This window comes from Oncorhynchus kisutch, linkage group LG3 (genome assembly GCF_002021735.2).
Source record: "Oncorhynchus kisutch isolate 150728-3 linkage group LG3, Okis_V2, whole genome shotgun sequence".
Lineage (NCBI taxonomy): Eukaryota > Metazoa > Chordata > Actinopteri > Salmoniformes > Salmonidae > Oncorhynchus > Oncorhynchus kisutch.
In genome coordinates this window covers 39,946,027-39,964,291 of record NC_034176.2, presented here as the reverse complement: position 1 = coordinate 39,964,291, position 18,265 = coordinate 39,946,027, and the positions used below count along the sequence as shown (strand labels likewise).

The 18,265-nt window shown below is 44.2% G+C and overlaps 1 protein-coding gene across 1 annotated transcript in view; it reads left to right on the top strand.

Annotated features, from left to right (window-relative positions):
- The first annotated feature begins 940 nt into the window (after positions 1–940).
- The window catches only part of LOC109882706 (zinc finger SWIM domain-containing protein 6), a 46,747-nt gene continuing 29,422 nt past the window's right edge, over positions 941–18,265 (top strand). The window contains exon 1 of the mRNA XM_020474798.2: positions 941–1,556. Within this exon, the coding sequence (XP_020330387.1) occupies positions 1,130–1,556 (427 nt within the window). The 5' untranslated portion in view covers positions 941–1,129. The remainder of the gene's footprint in view (positions 1,557–18,265) is intronic.

Genomic DNA, 18,265 nt, shown 5'->3' with positions numbered 1-18,265 from the left:
GTTCGATTCCAGGCTGTATCAGCATTGCTTGCTCTTCGGGGTTTTAGACTGGGTTTCTGTATAGCACTTTGTGACATCGGGTGATGTAAAAAGGGCTTTATGAATACATTTGATTGATTGATATTTCAACCGGCTGTGATTGGGAGTCCCATAGGGTTTGCCGGGGTAGGTCGTGTTAGGGTTTGGCTGGGGTAGGCACGTCATTGTAAGAATTTGTTCTTAACTGAATATAAATATAGCGAGGATCGCTACATTGCCCACTCCAAACGGGAAAGCACATCCCCGTGCTTTGACTACTCAGCCCCCTTACATGTCCGGTGGCCACATCCCACTTCTGACACCAACGTAGTGAACGGTGGAGCAGAGAAGCGAACCCTGTTCACATCGCGCCAATAGGGTTAACCCACTTGGTGGGAACTGTATAGCGAGGATCGTATTCAAACCCTTTAATAAACATGGACATTCATAAAAAGTGTTGAATTTAAGGCACTTTTTCGAGCATGCAAGTGGATTGTGTGTGTGTAAGCTTGATGAGGTCAAGAGAGAGGCTATTGATAATAGAATAAGCCTTTATTTATAAAATTACTAGAGAATTCACTCATCCATATCCTCAGGTTCCTTTCAAGCCCTTTCCTTCGCCTACGGTTGAGAGCCCTCTGAATATACGCAGACGAGAGAGCCTGCGGTTGGTTGAAGTCTTCAATTCGGACCCAGTTTAAAATTCGGTTTTATTTCAACTCTTGCTTCTTTTACCCTATAAAACCACACATGGATTAGACCCCGCCTTTAAACTCAAACGCAAACAAACTTAAAAGTCTCTTCGGCTGCAAAGGCCCCGCCCTCTCGCTCCGGAATGGCTTCACAAAGGATTTGCCGACGTTCGGGAATTCCGCCTTCAGTTCCTTTTTTAGCGCCACTCGTGCGCTGGAATCTGTCCAGGATCACACCCATCTCTGTTAATTTGACAACACAAAGGACTTCACTGAACCCGAAGACACCGCCTACTATTCCAAATAAGGGTCGTCTCTCCATGTACGGAAAACAATCGGCTGGAGAGTGTCTTTTTCTCTTCCTTATCCCGTTTATATGATCCGAGAGGAACTGCGCTACAAGTTACAGCGGTGCGATCATGGCGGAGCGAGTCCAGCAGCCCCCGGCCAAGCGGCTCTGCTGCCGGCCCGGCTACAACCCGGCATGCAGGCAGGGGCAGCGGGCTGGAGGAGTACTTTGTGGCGGTCCGGGGTCCGCTCCAGGGGGATTGGGAAAAACACACAACCCCGAATCGCTGCTCGACATCGCGGCTCGGAGAGTCGCAGAGAAGTGGCCATTCCAAAGGGTGGAAGAACGGTTCGAACGGATTCCAGAACCCGTCCAGAGAAGGATCGTGTACTGGTCGTTTCCGAGGAGCGAAAAGGAGATCTGCATGTATTCTTCGTTCAACTCAGGGGGAGATGAGAGTGGAACTAGCGGGGAAAACAATGACGAGACCCAGCTGCCTTTCCTACGGGGTGTCACTCTGCTGGAGGGCGGTTGGGTGGACAACGTACTGCAAGTCGGTGAGTAGCTTTCGCTAGGCTACTGGGAAATATGATGCTGGCCGGGGAGTAGCTAACACAGTTCCAAGCTAACCCACATTGCTTGGAATTTCAAGGGAACCATGTTTAGTCAAAAGACTAGTGTTATTTAAATTCTCACAGACTAAGTCATTTGCCATTTTCTACCCACACTCATCCCATGCGATTCTATATTTTCCAGTAAGGGGGTAGGGTAACCTACAGAAAACAACCCAGCTACCCTACCCCCTTGTTTTTGCCCAGTGCGCATATAAAATTGCTCTGAGCCATTCCCAATTGAAAGCTTAGCACTTTGTTCCTATTTTCGTGATCGTTTGTGTCTTTTCAGCTTGCTGTCCCCCTCCAATGGGTAACCAGACAAAAGCCCCCTTTTTCACCACTGGCTAAATAGAAGATATTTAGAAAGGTTGGGAGGGACGGGGATTTAAAGCCACAGCGCTTCTATTTTGTTTGCTAAACACCATGTAAGCTTTTGCTCTGCTACGTTTTCAGCATTCGTGAGATAATATTTTTTTTTTCAAACACGAGAAAGGCTATGATATGGTACGCGCTAATGTATGCCAACAACGCACAATCATGCGCCCTGTTCAATAATGCATTATTATTTGTGGGATATCCAAGTATAAATAAATACAGACATTTAGACTGCTATTGGCCTAACTGCTTCCCTTTGCCAGAGCCATAAGATTTCCCTGCATTCGTCAGTGCAATAAACTCAGCTGTCACTCTTTGCCTCCCCACCCTTGGAAACACTTCAGCATTTTAATCCCATTACCCTCCCCAGTTCATCTGAATTTATAATGCAATCTGCAAACATGATTTTATGCATGATCTTTCCTCAGCCTCCTCCCCTTGTTCTTTCCCTTCAGAAGGATCTGTGTTACTATTGTAAGCAGCCCCAAAGAGCATCACTCCACCAGCTCCTATCTGTTTACCAGATTCCTCAGCATTAGGGCTTGTTTATGTTCTGCTGTTTGGCTTCTCTGGGAGACATAGATTGTCAGTTCTTGCAAATGAGTGTTAGCTCGGATTTGGTGAGGTGTGTGTGTGTGTGTGTGTGAGAGAGAGCGAGAGAGAGAGAAGAATAGAATGAAAAAAGGGAGAGTGTGTGTGTGTGTGTGTGAGAGGAATAGAAAGAGGGGGAGTGTGTGTTGCCGGTCTCATTCTGCATGCTAACAGGAAGAGTGAGGATGACCGGTGAGCCCACAGCAGGAGTTGCCTGTTGTGCTGATTGACATTTTCACCCCAGATTTTTTTTTTGCTGTGAAAAATAAAGCCAAGGCAAGAATATGATAAATAAATGATGCCATCTTCTCCAGGAGACAGGCTGTCACTGGAGGAACGGCTTAAAAGCAGGGTGACGTGGGGTGGAGCGGGCTGTCAACCGCATCACAAACCACAGCATGTAGGGACACATCAAACACAGGGGAATTTGTCCTTAAGTGTGTCTGTGTGTGTGTGTACTGTTGGGTGATGAGGATGAAAGACAGTACAGGAACAGAGAGAGAGAAGGCAGAGGTTATTGTGTGTATAGGGAAAAGCTAATATACTTGAATGAATCTGCGTCTGTACTTCTCCCCCTCTCTCCTCCCCCTCTCCGTCTCTCCCTGGTGAACAGCTATAAAACTCTCCATATTTACTACCCTAAGGCCAACTAGCAGCCCCCCTGGTCTCCTGTGATTATTTATCTGTTTCTCAAAGACATTAATCACACATTATTTTATACCCCCCCCCCCCCCCCCCCCCTACATCGATGCTGGGTTTGAGGGAATTGAACAGAGGGGGGTGCTGTAGAAGGAGGAGGGGTAGGAGAGATTGTGGAAAAAGATGCAAAGATGGGGAGAGAGAGAGAGAGAGGCAGGGAAGGATAAACAGTAGATCCAGTATGTAGCATAATGAAACGCTCCCCCTCTCCCTGACATTCCCCACTCTGGGAACACTGATGCTCCAGAGGAATATTCTGCAACATTACATACATGGGCATTATACCGAGGTAATTTCTACATCAATAACGTATGTAATTAGCGTAATAACAATGTACAGGCTAGAACATCGCCTAGTTAGGGCTATTGCTCTTTGTTAATACTGTTTCCCAAGAAAATACGAACAAGTGAGCACTAACATAATTGGTAAGGATACTAGTTTCTCAACAGCCCCAGGATTCTAGGGTAGTGATGTATTCTATCATTGTGATGTGTACCTGTGGACTTATTACCAGTCACTGTGTGGTCTGCTTGGTCAATAGCTACAGGCTTGACAATGCCAAACGAGCACGCTGAATTCACCTGAACTATTGAACTGAATTCCACACAATGTGCTCATTCTGATCAGTGCCACAGGGAACAACACATGGCACCTTGTGTGGACTATGGCTAGCTATTGTTCTGTGTCTGATTTGAGCTGAGAGTGCAGTTTAGGGATGGCCAACATAGCATGACAAAAGCATGTCGGGACGGTGCTTTTCCATTACTCTCATCCAGGTCATATTTTGCTCTGCTCTGCCTGAAGTATCACTGAGGGAAATATCACGCCTGCATGAGGGTCAATGTCATCCTTTCTTGGTCCGCTTATGATTTTGTGTGTGTGTGTGTGTGAGAGAGAGAGAAAAGGGTTAACCTCTTTACGTCCTGGTGAGTCTTGATTAGGGCTATGCACTGGCCCCTCTTCCATTACCTGCTGGCATGTTAGCCAGAAAAAGGCGTTTTGTACTGCTTTATAACTGGGTACACATTATGAGCTATGGAGATGATTGTCATCATGTTGCAATTATCTTGGCATCAAGCTGTTTACTCCATGCTTTCTCTGTGTGTGTGTGTCCCCTAGTAAACCATGTCTTAAGCACTTATATGCCAATGATGAGTGTGCAAGCAGTACTGTCATCATTACATATTTCCTCCTATCTTTTAGGCCTTCATATCGCTCATATCGTGCCCAGGTGGTAAGGGCCCAAGCCAACAACGCATCCTCAAAACAGGGCCCCACAGGGGTGTGTGCTTAGTCCCCTCCTGTACTCCCTGTTCACCCACGACTGTGTGGCCGCGCACGACTCCAACACCATTAAGTTTGCTGACAACATGACGGTGGTTGGCCTGTTCACCGACAACGATGAGACCGCCTATAGGGAAGAGGTCAGTGTGACGCCAAGACGACAACCTTTTCCTTAACGTCAGAAAGACAAAGGAGCTGATCGTGGCGTAGAGGAAACGGGGGGCCGAACACACCCCCATCCATATTGACAGGGCTGTAGTGAAGCGGATCAAGAGCTTCAAGTTCCTTGGTGTCCACATCGCTAAGGACCTATCATAGTTCAAACACAATTTTGAAGAAGGCCCTCAAAAAGCTCTACAGCTGCACCATTGAGAGAATCTTGACTGGCTGCATCACTGCTTGGTATGGCAACTGCTTGGCATCCGACCGCAAAGGGGCTTAGTACGGCCCGGTACATCACTGGGGCCGAGCTCCCTGCCATCCAGGATCTCTATACCAGGCGGTGTCAGAGGAAGCCCCTAAAGATTGTCAAAGACTCCAGCCACTCCAGCTACCGCGTGGCAAGTCTGGACCCCCACCTGCCCCCTTTGCACTAACTCTTGAATCACCTTGGGGTAAATGAGGGAGAGGACTAGCCTCCTTAGCAGGGGATCAAACAACGTGTGTGTGTGTGTGTGTGTGTGCATACTCGCTTGCACTTGAGAGGATAGGTTGGTGTACGTGTTTGTACGATATTTTAAATGTCTATGACTTAGAGACGGTGTCATTGAGCATGTGTGTATTGAACAAATGCACAACACCCACACACACACACACACACCTGTTGTTTACAAAGCATGTGACATAACATTTTATTAGATTTTCTCTGCTTCAGTGCTTCAGTAAAAGCCACTTAAAGAATTTACCAGGGCTATCCGGGGCCTTTTCAGGGGCCTGCTTTGACATTTTAAGCATTTTGTTCACAGAAGTGCAGAATTTAATATCGGGAACTTAAATATCGGGAACTTAAATCTTGCATGAGCATGTTGTCTTTGAGTCTCGCTGTGGCTCCATTTGCGCATTAAGCAACCAGAAGCCTTTTTAAAAATATATTTGTATTTATGTTGAATTTGGTTTTGTTGGGGGGGGGGGGTTAGAGGAGCCTTTATTTACTTATAGTTTGCTCCTTTATTTTTACCAGGTTAGTTATCTGAGCACACATATTTTATTTTAAAACAGTAGCGACATGGCCAAGGGGTAGTTTACATTTATCTCCTTTTCCAACTCTTAAAGCACACTCAGAAGGCTTTTAGACATTGTTTCTCTCATTTATTTTACTGTGTGAAATAGAAAAGAAACTCAAGCACATAATCTTTCAGACTTAAGGCCTACTCTGGTGTTATTTTTACCTTAACCCAGTAACCAGGTTAGCTTGTTGTTATTGAATTGGGCCCTGAGTCTCCCTTCTCCTCCTTGCCATGTGACTGACCCTGGGATCCTATCGTCATGGAAACATGGCTGGGCCTGGGGTAGTGTAAACAACTGACTTTCCAAAGGGAACAGTAGCACCATCCAAGGGTAAGGAGTGTTTGGTGGGGAAACAGTGTTCCCTCTCCTCTATTCTCTCTTTCTTCATAATTAATTCCTCTTTGCAGCAATGGGCTGCTGCAGAAATAAGCATTAATCTCTCCAAGCCACTGCTGACTGTGGGAGGAAAGTCATCCTGTGTGTGCGCCTCTATACCGTGTGTGTGTACTAACCATGTTATACACGTTATCATTATGACCATGGAACAGTGCTTCTCTGTGGTGTGTGTAGTCAACAGCTGTTTGTTCCTTCACACCTTCAGTCGCTAAAGAGCTTTGAATCAGCCCAGAGGCAAAAACTGAAAGCTGCGTGTATGTGTGTCTGAAAGAGTTCTCTGTATTTTCAGCTCCACCACAGCACCTGATGAACAGGCTCCCCGCCCCCATAGCACCTGGATCCCGGTTTGTGTGTACATGTCCTCCCCTGTCCAGGTCCTCAGTCATTTAAGCCTGGAGCAGAGAGGTGGATGGTTAGCCTACCTGCTGTCGTTACTGATTGAGAACAAACATCTCTATCTGCCCAAAACAAACATGGTGAGCGACCAGTCACCACTGGGGGGAATGGGCGGTTTGACTGTTGCTTCCTGTCCCTAACTGAACCAAGACTGGTTTGTGTTGTTTACGGCTCAACAGTTACTGTTGTGTTTGGATAGGGAAATTCTAATCTGAAATAATTTCTAAAGATAAATTGTAGATACAGTATAGCCTACTCTAGTCATTTGTGTGTGTGTGAACTTGGATATAGTTCAGGCACTGTAATGATAAGAGGGTGGATGGCATTCCCGCCAATCAGCATTCTCACCCTATCTTGTTTCCATTCTCTCATACACACACTTGTCTCATAGCCTTGGGGCGCCAGGCAAGTTATATATTTTTTTTTTTCTTTCTCTCTGGTGCCCACACAATAAGCAATACCAGACGAGGATGAGGGTTTTACCTGGCTATGAGGCAACGCACGCACTCACACTTCGGGTGAAGGTGTTCACTCAACGGCTCCGCCCTCCTCAGTGACAACGAGGTTCAGAATAGTCAGAGAGCCGCATGATTGTTTTCCAATAAACACAACTTCACTAGCAGAAAGACCTTGTATGTGGATATCGAGGAAGCTGTTTCTAACTGTTCGCGTTGGAGAGATGTCAGCGCTGTCTGTCACTCACGCTGATTGGAGAGAGAAGGTGCGTGATCGTAATTTTCCAGATACACATTACACACATCAGAAAACGTGTTTTTAAATAGTGTAGCAAAACCCTCTACAGGTATCTGGCTGAGGACACATAAACGCCCCCAGAGTAACACAAAGCACAATATGACACTGAGTAAAAAAGCACAAGTTTATATGACACCACTGAGTATGTAGGCAGGTCTACTGTATATCGCAGTAGCATATATGATATGATTTTCGTCCAAACAGTGTGGTCTACAAAACTATTATGACCACTCCGTTTTGCTCTACGACCCTCACAAGTGTCACGGGACTCATATGAAGGTCAACAATACAAACGAATGGAAGTATGGAGGTAGTTTTATGCTAACAAAAATAAGGGGTTAAATGTGTTTCCAAAAAGGGGGGAAAAAGGCACGTTAACCTTATTTCTTGTGATTTTTTTTTTTTTTTTTTACCAATTTATGAATGTTATTCAATGTGTTTTCTATGAGCTAAAGAAGTAAAGGCCAAATTCAATATTTTATCAATTTATTTTTATACCTAATGAGGTCCTAAAATTCCAAATCAAATGGCTAAATGATCCATGGTATGACCATCCTTAAAACAATTCCATATGTTATCTTAGTAACAACTGCTTTTAGAGGTTAAGCTCAACTTGTATCTGGAACCTTTGTGTATGTCCCCAAATGCCACCCTGTTCCACTAGGACTCGGGTCAAAGTGGTGTACTATATGGGAATAGAGTGCCATTTGAGACAGTCTTTGTGTCTGTGTGAGGAGCCTGTGGCTATTCAGAGGCTACTGCTGTAGTTGAGTTGGGTGGTATGTCAGGTATGCATGCACTGCTATGTGGAAGTGGAAGTGAATGGCTCTTCAGGCATGAGGGGGATGAGAGCTGTTTTTAAAGGACCAATGGAATTTAGTTTGGCCCTCAAGTTTCTTTCCATCTTAGATTCTCTTTCACTCTCACCATTTATCTCTCTCTTTGTCTGTTCTCAAGCTCTTCCCTACTATCATATCCTTCTACATTTTTTAAGGTCCAATGCAGCCATTTAAAAAAAAATCTCAATATCAAATAATTTCTGGGTAACCATTAAGTACCTTACTGTGGTCGTTTTCAATTAAATGTGTGAAATATAAACTGAAATAGCTTCTTAGCAAAGACCAATTTCTCAATATTAATGCGTTTTTAGTTTTATCATAATTTCACAGTATTATTCAAATGTAGAAATACACATAAAACACAGGATTTTTTTTTCTTTTTTTTTTACTGCACTGGGCCTCTTAAATTTGTCCCATTTTCAACTAATTGAACACCTGATTTACTTAACAAAAGGTACCTCACAATAGGTGGTCCAGGTATCCTCATGACATGACACAAGTGAGGTGGTGGCCTTTCCTCTTTTGTTCTCTAGTGCGCCTCTATTGTTTCTCAGTCAAGTAGGAGCCCAATGACATAAAGTGGCATTCAGACCAACTCCCTGAGTGCCCTACTCCTTGAAGTTTGCAGTTGTCAAAAAAAAAAAACTATTTTCTCAAAACATATTTTTTTTTTACCCTTTAGTGTGTGTGCTTTACTGTATTTATACTCAATAGGAGAAGTAGAAAAAACACTGGAGGACATCCTTTTTAAGCATGGTAATAGAAGCTCATATCTTATTTACACTTGTCCATCTAGATAGGCCCACAGTGTTTCTATACTACTTCCTGTGTCCGTAAGGCTCCCACAGGAAACTCTACTCCCTGCTCTAGTACCATGAGCCAGACATGACCTGAGGCTCTATGCTCTCTGAACCACACCACTCCTATCCGAAGCAGCATTCAGCGGTGGGGAGTGCGAACACCAGTGGCCATATTTGGTGTACGTTACCATTTGGAATGCTGGCTTAGCAGAATTGATGCAGTGTTCTAGATTTGTGCCTGTGTCTGTCTGACGTGGCCCATTCTGTCCTGCCTGTTTCCCCGGGCAGCCCAACCCACCCAGGCCCTCCCAGCCCAACCCACCGAGGCTCATAGAAATAGAATGGTCAGAAAGTCATTAAATTTCTATGCTCAGGCCCTCCTTGCAGTCTCAGCAGGGCCCTTGGAGACATGGGTATTCCAGGTAGAGATGGGTAATGGCCCACTCTCTGACATAGTCAGTCTATTGGACTGGATGGCAGACACACCTATAAAAACAAAATAAAGCAAAGAGAGAGTGGGGGAGAGAGAGAGGGGCGGTCGGATCGATAGAGCAGGGACACGTCTCCTAATAAAGATGTATTCCTTTTTTCCCTCCCTCCCTCCATCCGCCGGGAAGGGAAGGAAAGAATGTGATTAGCAGCCTGGTTTTCCCAGGGTGCCCCCCCCCCCCCCCCCCGCGTGTGTGTGTGTGTGTACTATGCAGTTCACATGTCTCTGTGTATTATGTGGACCTGTGTGTGTGTGTGTGTGTGCGTGCGCACATCTCTTTCTTTCTCTCTCAATTCACAGGGCTTTATTGGCATGGGAAACATGTTTACATTGAAATAAACACTTTTCCTGAGGCAATCAGAAATGAACAGTAAACATACTCAAAGTTTCAATAGAATAGAGACATTTCAAATGTTATATTATGGCTATGTTCAGTAATGTAGCAATGTGCAAATATAAACTCAACATGTTTCATGAACTGAAATAAAAGATCCCTGAAATGTTCCATATGCACAAAGCTTATTGCTCTAAAATGTTGTTCACAAATTTCTTTACATCCCTGTTAGTTAGCATTTCTCCTTTGCCAAGGTAATCCATCCCCCTTACAGATGTGGCATATCAAGAAGCTGATTAAACAGCATGATCATTACACAGGTGCACCTTGGGCAGGGGACAATACAAGGCCACTCTAAAATGTGCAGTTTGGTGACTCAACACAATGCCACAGATGTCTCAAGTTTTAAGGGAGCATGCAATTGGCATGCTGATTGCAGGAATGTCCATCAGAGCTGTTACCAGAGAATTGAATGTTAATTTCTCTGCCATAAGCTGCTTTAGAGAATTTGGCAGTATGTCCAACCAGCCTCACAACTGCAGACCATGTGTAACCACGCCAGTCCATGACTGTGGGTTCGCACAACCAAAGAATTTCTGCACTAACTGTCAGAAACCGTCTCCGGGCAGCTCATCTGTGTGTCCACCAGGGTCTTGACCTGACCGCAGTTTCAGCTTTGTAACCTTCTTCAGCGGTCAAGTGCTCGCCTTTGATGTTAGCTGGCATGCTGGAGAAGTGTGCTTTTCACAGATGAATCCTGGTTTCAACTGTACTGGGCAGATGGCAGACAGCGTGTATGGCGTTCTGTGAGCGGGAGGTTTACTGATGTCAACGTTGTGAACAGAGTGCCCCATGGCGACAGCGGGGTTATGGTATAGGCAGGCATAAGCTACAGACAACTGAATACAATTTGCATTTTATTGACGGCAATTTGAATGCACAGAGATACCTTGACGAGATCCTGAGGCCCATTTGTCGTGCCATTCATTTTCAGCATGATATTACACAGCCCCATTTTTCAAAGATATACCCTATTCCTGGAAGCTGACAAACTCCCAGTTCTTCCATGGCCTGCATACTCACCAGATGTCACCAATTGAGCATGTTTGGGATGCTTTGGATCTATGTGTACGACAGCGTGTTCCAGTTCCCACCAGACAGCTCTGTGCATTGAAAATGTCAATACTTTGCACAAATACAAGTAGTGATGAAGTCGATCTCTCCTCTACTTTGAGCCAGGAGAGATTGACATGCATATTATTAATGTTAGCTCTCTTTTTGCTGCCTTTTTCTGGGTCAATTGTAATTTACGTAAGTCCTTCTTTGTGGCACCAGTGACCACACGACTGGAAAGTAGTCCAGCTGTGTCAACTAGGGCATGTAGGAAGTGCCTTGTTGATAGCGTTTTTAAGAAGGCAGAGGTACTCTTTGTTATCGACAGACCTCTCCCCATCTTAGCTACTGTTGCATCAATATATTTTTACCATTAGAGTTTGCAATCCAGAGTTATCCCAAGCATTTTAGTCTCCTCAACTCTCTCAATTTCCAAATGTTTCATTACAAGATTTAGAGGTTGAGTGAATGATTTGTCCCAAATACAATGCTTTTAGTTTTAGTCCTAAATATTTCTAACTTATCTCTTCCCACCCATTCTAAAGCTGACATCAGCTTGTTAAAGTGTTGCAGTGATTTCACTTGCTGTGGTAGCACCTGGACTACTTACCAGGCGTGTTGAGCCATTAGCATACATACACAGGCTTTACTCAGAGCCAGGTCATTCGTAAAGATTTTTTTTAAAGTAATGGGCCTGGATAGTTGCCCTGGGGAATGCCTGACTCTACCAGGATTATGTTGTAGAGGCTTCAATTAAAGAACACCCTGTTCTGTTACAGGTAACTCTCGATCCACAATGTAGCAGGGGATGTAAAGCCATTACACAAGTTTGTCCAGCAGCAGATTATGATCGATAATGTCAAAAGCTGCACTGAAGTCTAACAAAGCAGCTCCCACATTCTTAAAAAAAAATCTGTTTCTCTCAGCTATTCGTCAGTCATTTGTGCCGTACATGTCGAATGCCCTTTCCTATAAGCATTCTGAAAATCAGTTTTAATTTGTTTACTGTGAAATAGTATTGTATCTAGTCAAAAAAGAAATCTCTCCAAACGTTTACTAAGGGTTGGTAACACCCTGGGCTATTTGAGCCAGTAAAGGGTGCGTTGCTATTCTTGGGTAGCGGAATGATGTTTGCTACCTTCCGTGTCTGAGGGCACACACTCATGTAGGCTTAGATTGAAGAGATGGCGATATCGTCAACGATCATCATCAGTCATTTTCCATCCACGTTGACAAGTAGACTGTAATTTTGCTGTTATCTGATAGGGGTGTCAGTGGGCTGACTGTGAACGCTCTGAGTACCTCTGGGTTGAGGTCAGTGATAAAGTAATCTGCAGCGCTACTGCCAAGAGATGAGCTGTACATATATTTTTTTTATTGTTTCGTTGTAGGGGGCATAATGGGGAGGGAATGCTGTCACCTCTAGGTAGGTGTTTTTCCCCCTTTGTACTGAGAGTGTCAAGTTCTTGTCCAGTTCTGACGTTCAGGTCGCCACAGACTAGTGCATGTCCCTGAGCCTGCAAGTGGTTGATCTCCCTGTCTATGATAGGGAAGCTGTCATCGTTAAAGTATGGGGATTCTCTCTCGCTCTCTCGCTTTCTCTCTCTCGCTCTCTCTCGCTCTCCCTCTCTCACTGTTCCTCTCAAACTCTCATTCCGTCCCGTGACATTGGTCTTCAGCAGGGATGGGTTTTCAGCGCTGTGAGTATTGGGGCGTGTGTTTTGGGTCATGACTACAGGCCATGGGTGATGAATAGCTTGACTGTTGCAGAGCCACAACTGGAAGGGAGGGAGTGAGAGAATACAGCATGGATGGGGAAGAGAGGGGAGGGTTCGATGGATAGAGAGAGAGACTCTTCAGTGACTATAGAGGATAAAAGCAGTCTCCATTGTCCTGGAGGCAGGCAGCAGCAGCAGCTGTGTCTCCCCTGTGTTTGTGTCAGCTAATATTTAGTTAATCTCTGGTCTGGGACCTGCGGGACCGACCGGAGCTCCTGGTCCTCCATCCATCTTCCACTGATCTATATTCCACAATGTATCCCTCTGCCGTTAACCCGCAGAGAGGCGACAGCTAGTCTTACTGGTGACTGACGCATCACGAAAAATACATTACAGACCAAAGTCCCGCTCTCTGTTCCCCTCAAAACACTCATTCCGTCCCGTCACATGGGTCTTCAGCAGGGATGGGTTTTCAGCTCTGTGTGAGTATTAGGGTGTGTGATTGGGGTCATGACTACAGGCCATGGGTGATGAATAGCTTGACTGTTGCAGAGCCACAACTGGTAGGGAGGGAGTGAATACAGAAGGGAGGGAGGGTTGGATGGATGGAGAGATGTAGGAGTGGTGAAAGAGGAAGGGAAGAGCTGTTGCAAACCCAGCAAACCCAGTTTAAACCTCTTTGGCATCGGTGTCCCGCTAGTGTTCCACTACGACAACATCCGGTGAAATTGCAATATTGTAATAGTAAACATTCATGAAAATGCAAGTGTCTTACATCGTTTAAAAGCTTAACTTCTTGTTAATGTAACTGTGTTGTCAGATTTCAAAAATGCTTTACGGCGAAAGCATACCATGCGATTATCTGAGAACAGCGCCCCATATCAAAAGACTTTGTCAAACCAGCACAGGCGTCACAAAATCCCAAATAGCAATAAAATAAATGACTTACCTTTTGAAGATCTTCCTCCTGTTTGCAATCCCAAGGGTCCCAGCTACACAATGAATGGTTGTTTTGTTCGATAAAGTCCCTCGTTATATCCAAAAAAGTATGTTTAGTTGGCGCCATTGATTTCATTAATCCACCCGTTCAACATGCATACAAACAAATCCAAAAAGTTATCGGTAAAGTTCGTCCAAACAAGTCAAACGATGTTTCTCATTAATCCTCAGGTACTCTAATATCTAAATAAACTATAAAATGTAAGACAGAGAATAGTATGTTCAATAGGGAAGATGAATAACGAAGACCGCGTACCTCATTCAGCGCGCAACAAGACTACCTTTCTAATGTGGGACACCTTGGAAAAACTACAACTACTTGTTCATTTTTCAAAAAACAAGCCTGAAACCCTTTCTAAAGACTGTTCACATCTAGTGGAATCCATAGGAACTGCAATCTGGGTACTATCTATTTGTTTTTCCCATAGGCTATCATTGAAATGGCCTGTGACCTCAAAATAAGAAATGTTGGGCCTCCCGGGTGGCGCAGTGGTTAAGGGCGCTGTACTGCAGTGCCAGCTGTGCCACCAGAGACTTTTGGTTCGCACCCCCCGAGCCTTAAGAGGTTCCCACCCTCTGTCTGTCTGTGCTGAGTGCTGTGTTTTTTTCTCTCTCTCTCATAGGCTTCTAATGGGTTTTCCACTGTCCTGCTTCCAAACCTCCATTTCTTCTCTCTACCCATATCCCTTCTCTCCATCTTCTCTGTTCCCTCTCCTTTCTCTCTCTATCCTGCCTCTCCCTCCAGCAGCGGCCAGGAGAACAGCTGACTATATCTGGAGCTTGTGGCCCTGGTTCAGACTCAGCCTCCTCCCCTGGCCCCTAGCCCTGGCCCCTAGCCCTGGCTCCAGCCCCAGCTCTGGTCCTGCCCCAGCTGAGCTCTGGATCTAGCGCTGGCTCTCTCTGGCCCCCACTTTTAGCCCTGGCCTTCAACCACACTCTAGCTTTCACAGACACATGCACCCTGCACGTACACATGCGCATATACATGCACACTCGTATGAACAGACACACCACCTCACCACAGCCTTTGCTCTGTCCAAGCCCTGGCTCTTTCTCTCTGGCTGGCTGCTATCTCTATCCCTGGCCCTGCCTCAGCTACAGCCTCCCTTTGTCTGGCTCCCAGCCCATGTTCCTGCTCCAGCCCTAGCCCTACCCTATGGAGGCCCCTACAGAGGCCTTTTTGGGGGGTTTTCATCTCCAGTTAGTTCTGGTCCTAGCTCCATATTTGTGTACTATATAGTTCTGAAACAACAAACCCTCTCTGGGCTGTTTAGTCTAAACCTCTGACTGAGCTCATATGGGATGGTTTGATTGGGCATTGCTGATGGATAGTTAGTTTCATCCAAACCCACTCCCCACTGGGCACAAACTTGTTGAATCAACATTGTTTCAACGTATTATGACATAGAATCTACGTGGGAAATACATTGGATTTGAAAAGAGTCATCAACGTGAACTGTTGTTTTGAAGGTGAAAATGTATCTGCAGGTTTATGTCATCATGGTAAACAATGTTCAATGCAGACAAAACTTTTTATCTAAAATATGTTGAATTTGTCGTTTGAAACAAAGTCAGATCTTCAATGTTTATTTCCACTATCAGAAAAAATAAAACTATAGGCTGGGCAGCACCTCCTACTGGAGAGTTTGATCTACAGCTACCCATTAGGTCTCCCATCCAGGGTTTTAACCAAGCCCAGCCCTACTTAGCTTTGATATAACCGAGCAAATGAAATGTAACCATGCTTAAGTCATATCATTCATGATACTATTTAGTTGAGCTAGGACAATAAACCTAAAATTACTGATCTCACATTGCCTTCCTCTTACCAAAGCATTTTACATATGTTTTGCATTTTTGCAGGTTTTGCTACACTTTGTTCTAAAACCAATTATTTGGTCAACAGTAATGGCTAATGCATTGTGGATTCCTTCTATAAAACTATCTCCCTGTCTGTTTCGCTGTTGGCTGCTGTTTGAGTGAGCCACTCTCACTCCCTATCCCCACTGTACACACGTAGGAGGGAGAGATGCATTCTGAGAAGCACAAGCATGACCGTTGCTCAAATGTAATTGTGGTTCAAAAAAATGTTTTCAAAGCAACTACTGTTGTTCTAGATACAGAGGAAGAGTCGCAGCTTTCTGTAAGTATATACTTGATTTCAAACCTCTTTAATATTGAGTTCATGGCCCACTTTAAAACCGGAGTAGGCTATAGTATAGTTTTAATGCGCCCGCGGGGTGTAGCGCGAACAAGTCTACATCAAGTAGCCTAGGCCTAGTGCTGGAAACTTTTTGTAGGACATTATCCTACATTTACTGTTCGATTAGGCAATTAACCTACATTGCTATAGAGCAACAATATCACATTTAGAGGTAGCAATCTCTCTTACTGTTTAGGTCAATATGCACAAAGATGTCGGCAAATTCTCTAAAGTGCCAAATAGAAATCTGATCATTCTGGATCCCATTTTGACAGGTTGCACATCAAAATATAAATTCTGCATTCCCTGGATATGTTAGATGAAATAGGCTACCGTCTCCGTTGTCTAATTTGGCACTTATTTGGCACGTCACGTGCGCGATCGTTGCAAAATAAATTTAGAAATCTATATTATTAAATTATTGCACCCACACTGCTTCCGTGCGCCAATGACTGTCTGCGTTGCCAAGGGCTAAAATAGAATTCAGTTTTATTTCTGATGCAGATTGTCCTACCTCTACCATCTCCTCATTGGTTTATAGAAGCTGGTACCCACGTGCCATCTCCTCATTGGTTATACCCATGTGGGTAACTGACGACGAACGAGGTCAGTGGTGGTAATGCACCTAATTTATGGAAGTTGCCAATCGCAATATAAAGTCAAGAGAAGAAAAGGCCTGGAAGGATGAGAGATGATGACTAGAAATGATTCGGTTGACCGTTTTATGTGTGGATTAATTGGTGGAGTAGAGGACCTTGTGCATTTCAGGTAAAATAACAACTCAATGTTTATATCCCAGGACAATTTAGCTAGCAAGTGCTAGCTAGCTAAATTGCCATAAATGTTTATTGCTTTTCAACCTGTCCCCAAATTAATATAATTGTTTCAGAGTTTGTTTTGATGTTTGAATCTGTGTGTCGTGATCGTGTTTGGTGTGGGGGGACACAATACATTTATGCATGATGGCGCACGTGCGCAGCCGGTTTGGGTTCCGTGTAACTGTCCATTAAACATTTTTCTATCATTATATTTATTTTTATTGAGAAAAATGGTTACATTTATCACAATATGACTTTTTGGCCATATCGCTTAGCTCTAGCACCTCCCCAAAAATGTATTCATGGAGACATGAATACAACATATTCATTATAGGAATTAGCCAGGTAAATTCGGTCAACTCTTGAGTTTGACTCTGGATAACCAGTACCACAAAAGTGGCTCACCTTTTTAGCCAGGTACAATTCTACGCTACATCACTGGGGCCGAACTCTCTGCCATCCAGGATGTCTATACCAGGCGGTGTCAGAGGAAGGCCCTTTATGCGCTAACTCTATTTGACTCTGTGCATACACACTGGACTCTACTCACACATACTTACACTCCAACGCACACACTCACTCTCACACAACACGTACACCCACATAACATGTAGACACGGGCACATTCGCCACACACACACACACACACTTACACACTGTATCACATGCGCTGCTGCTACTGTCTTATCTATTCTGTTGCATAGTCACTTTACACCTAACTATACTGTATGTACATTATCTACCTCAATTTCCTCTTACCCCTGCACATCGACTGAGTACCGATACCCCATGTGTATATCCAAGCTATCATTGCTCATTGTGTATTTATTCCTTGTGCTACTACACCTGTTGTTTATGAAGCAGGTGACAATTCAAATTTGATTTGATTTCGTCCTTCACAACTAACCTGCACCGGTGCAGGCCAACTCGGGGCTAACTAGATTTATTCAGAATGAAGTGTCTGAGCCACGAGTTGAGGACCAATGAAATCAGATACCCCTCTTCTCGCAAATGTTGTCGTCATCCCCTTCATTTGAGGAAGAGGAATGATTTTAAATATTTTATTAACCAAATGTTTTTTTTGGTGTGTGAATTTCTTTTTGTTAATACCTATCACATTACAAATTTTTCTGATGTTGAAATTTACGAGAGGCAAACTGACAGCTGCAAACAACCATAGACATATAATCCATAGATGGCAGTTACCATTCAAGTCAAGACTTGCAGGCATTGCTTGCGTACCCATGATTTTAACAGTCAAATTGCCAGGTTTAGAAGTTTAAAAACCCTTCTATGGGTTATTTGTCTATGGCCACAACGCAACAAGAGGTTCCACATATAGAAGGATCGATAGAATGCGAAAAAGGTGGTCGTGCATTGATAAGCAAACCAAAGACGGCATTGATAATGAGTAATAAAATAAAGATGGAAATTCTAAAAGCCTATTTCACATCATAGCTTGCTGAATTTACAATAACTTTTCTTTCATTTTGATTTCGGCATAAATTAAAATGTGGCGCTAACTCGCCATGGATTGATGTTTCGGGAATTGTCTCTATGAGTTCAGCTTTCAACTAGCCATGTGAGACATGCATGCTCAGTTACAAGCCTGCTAGA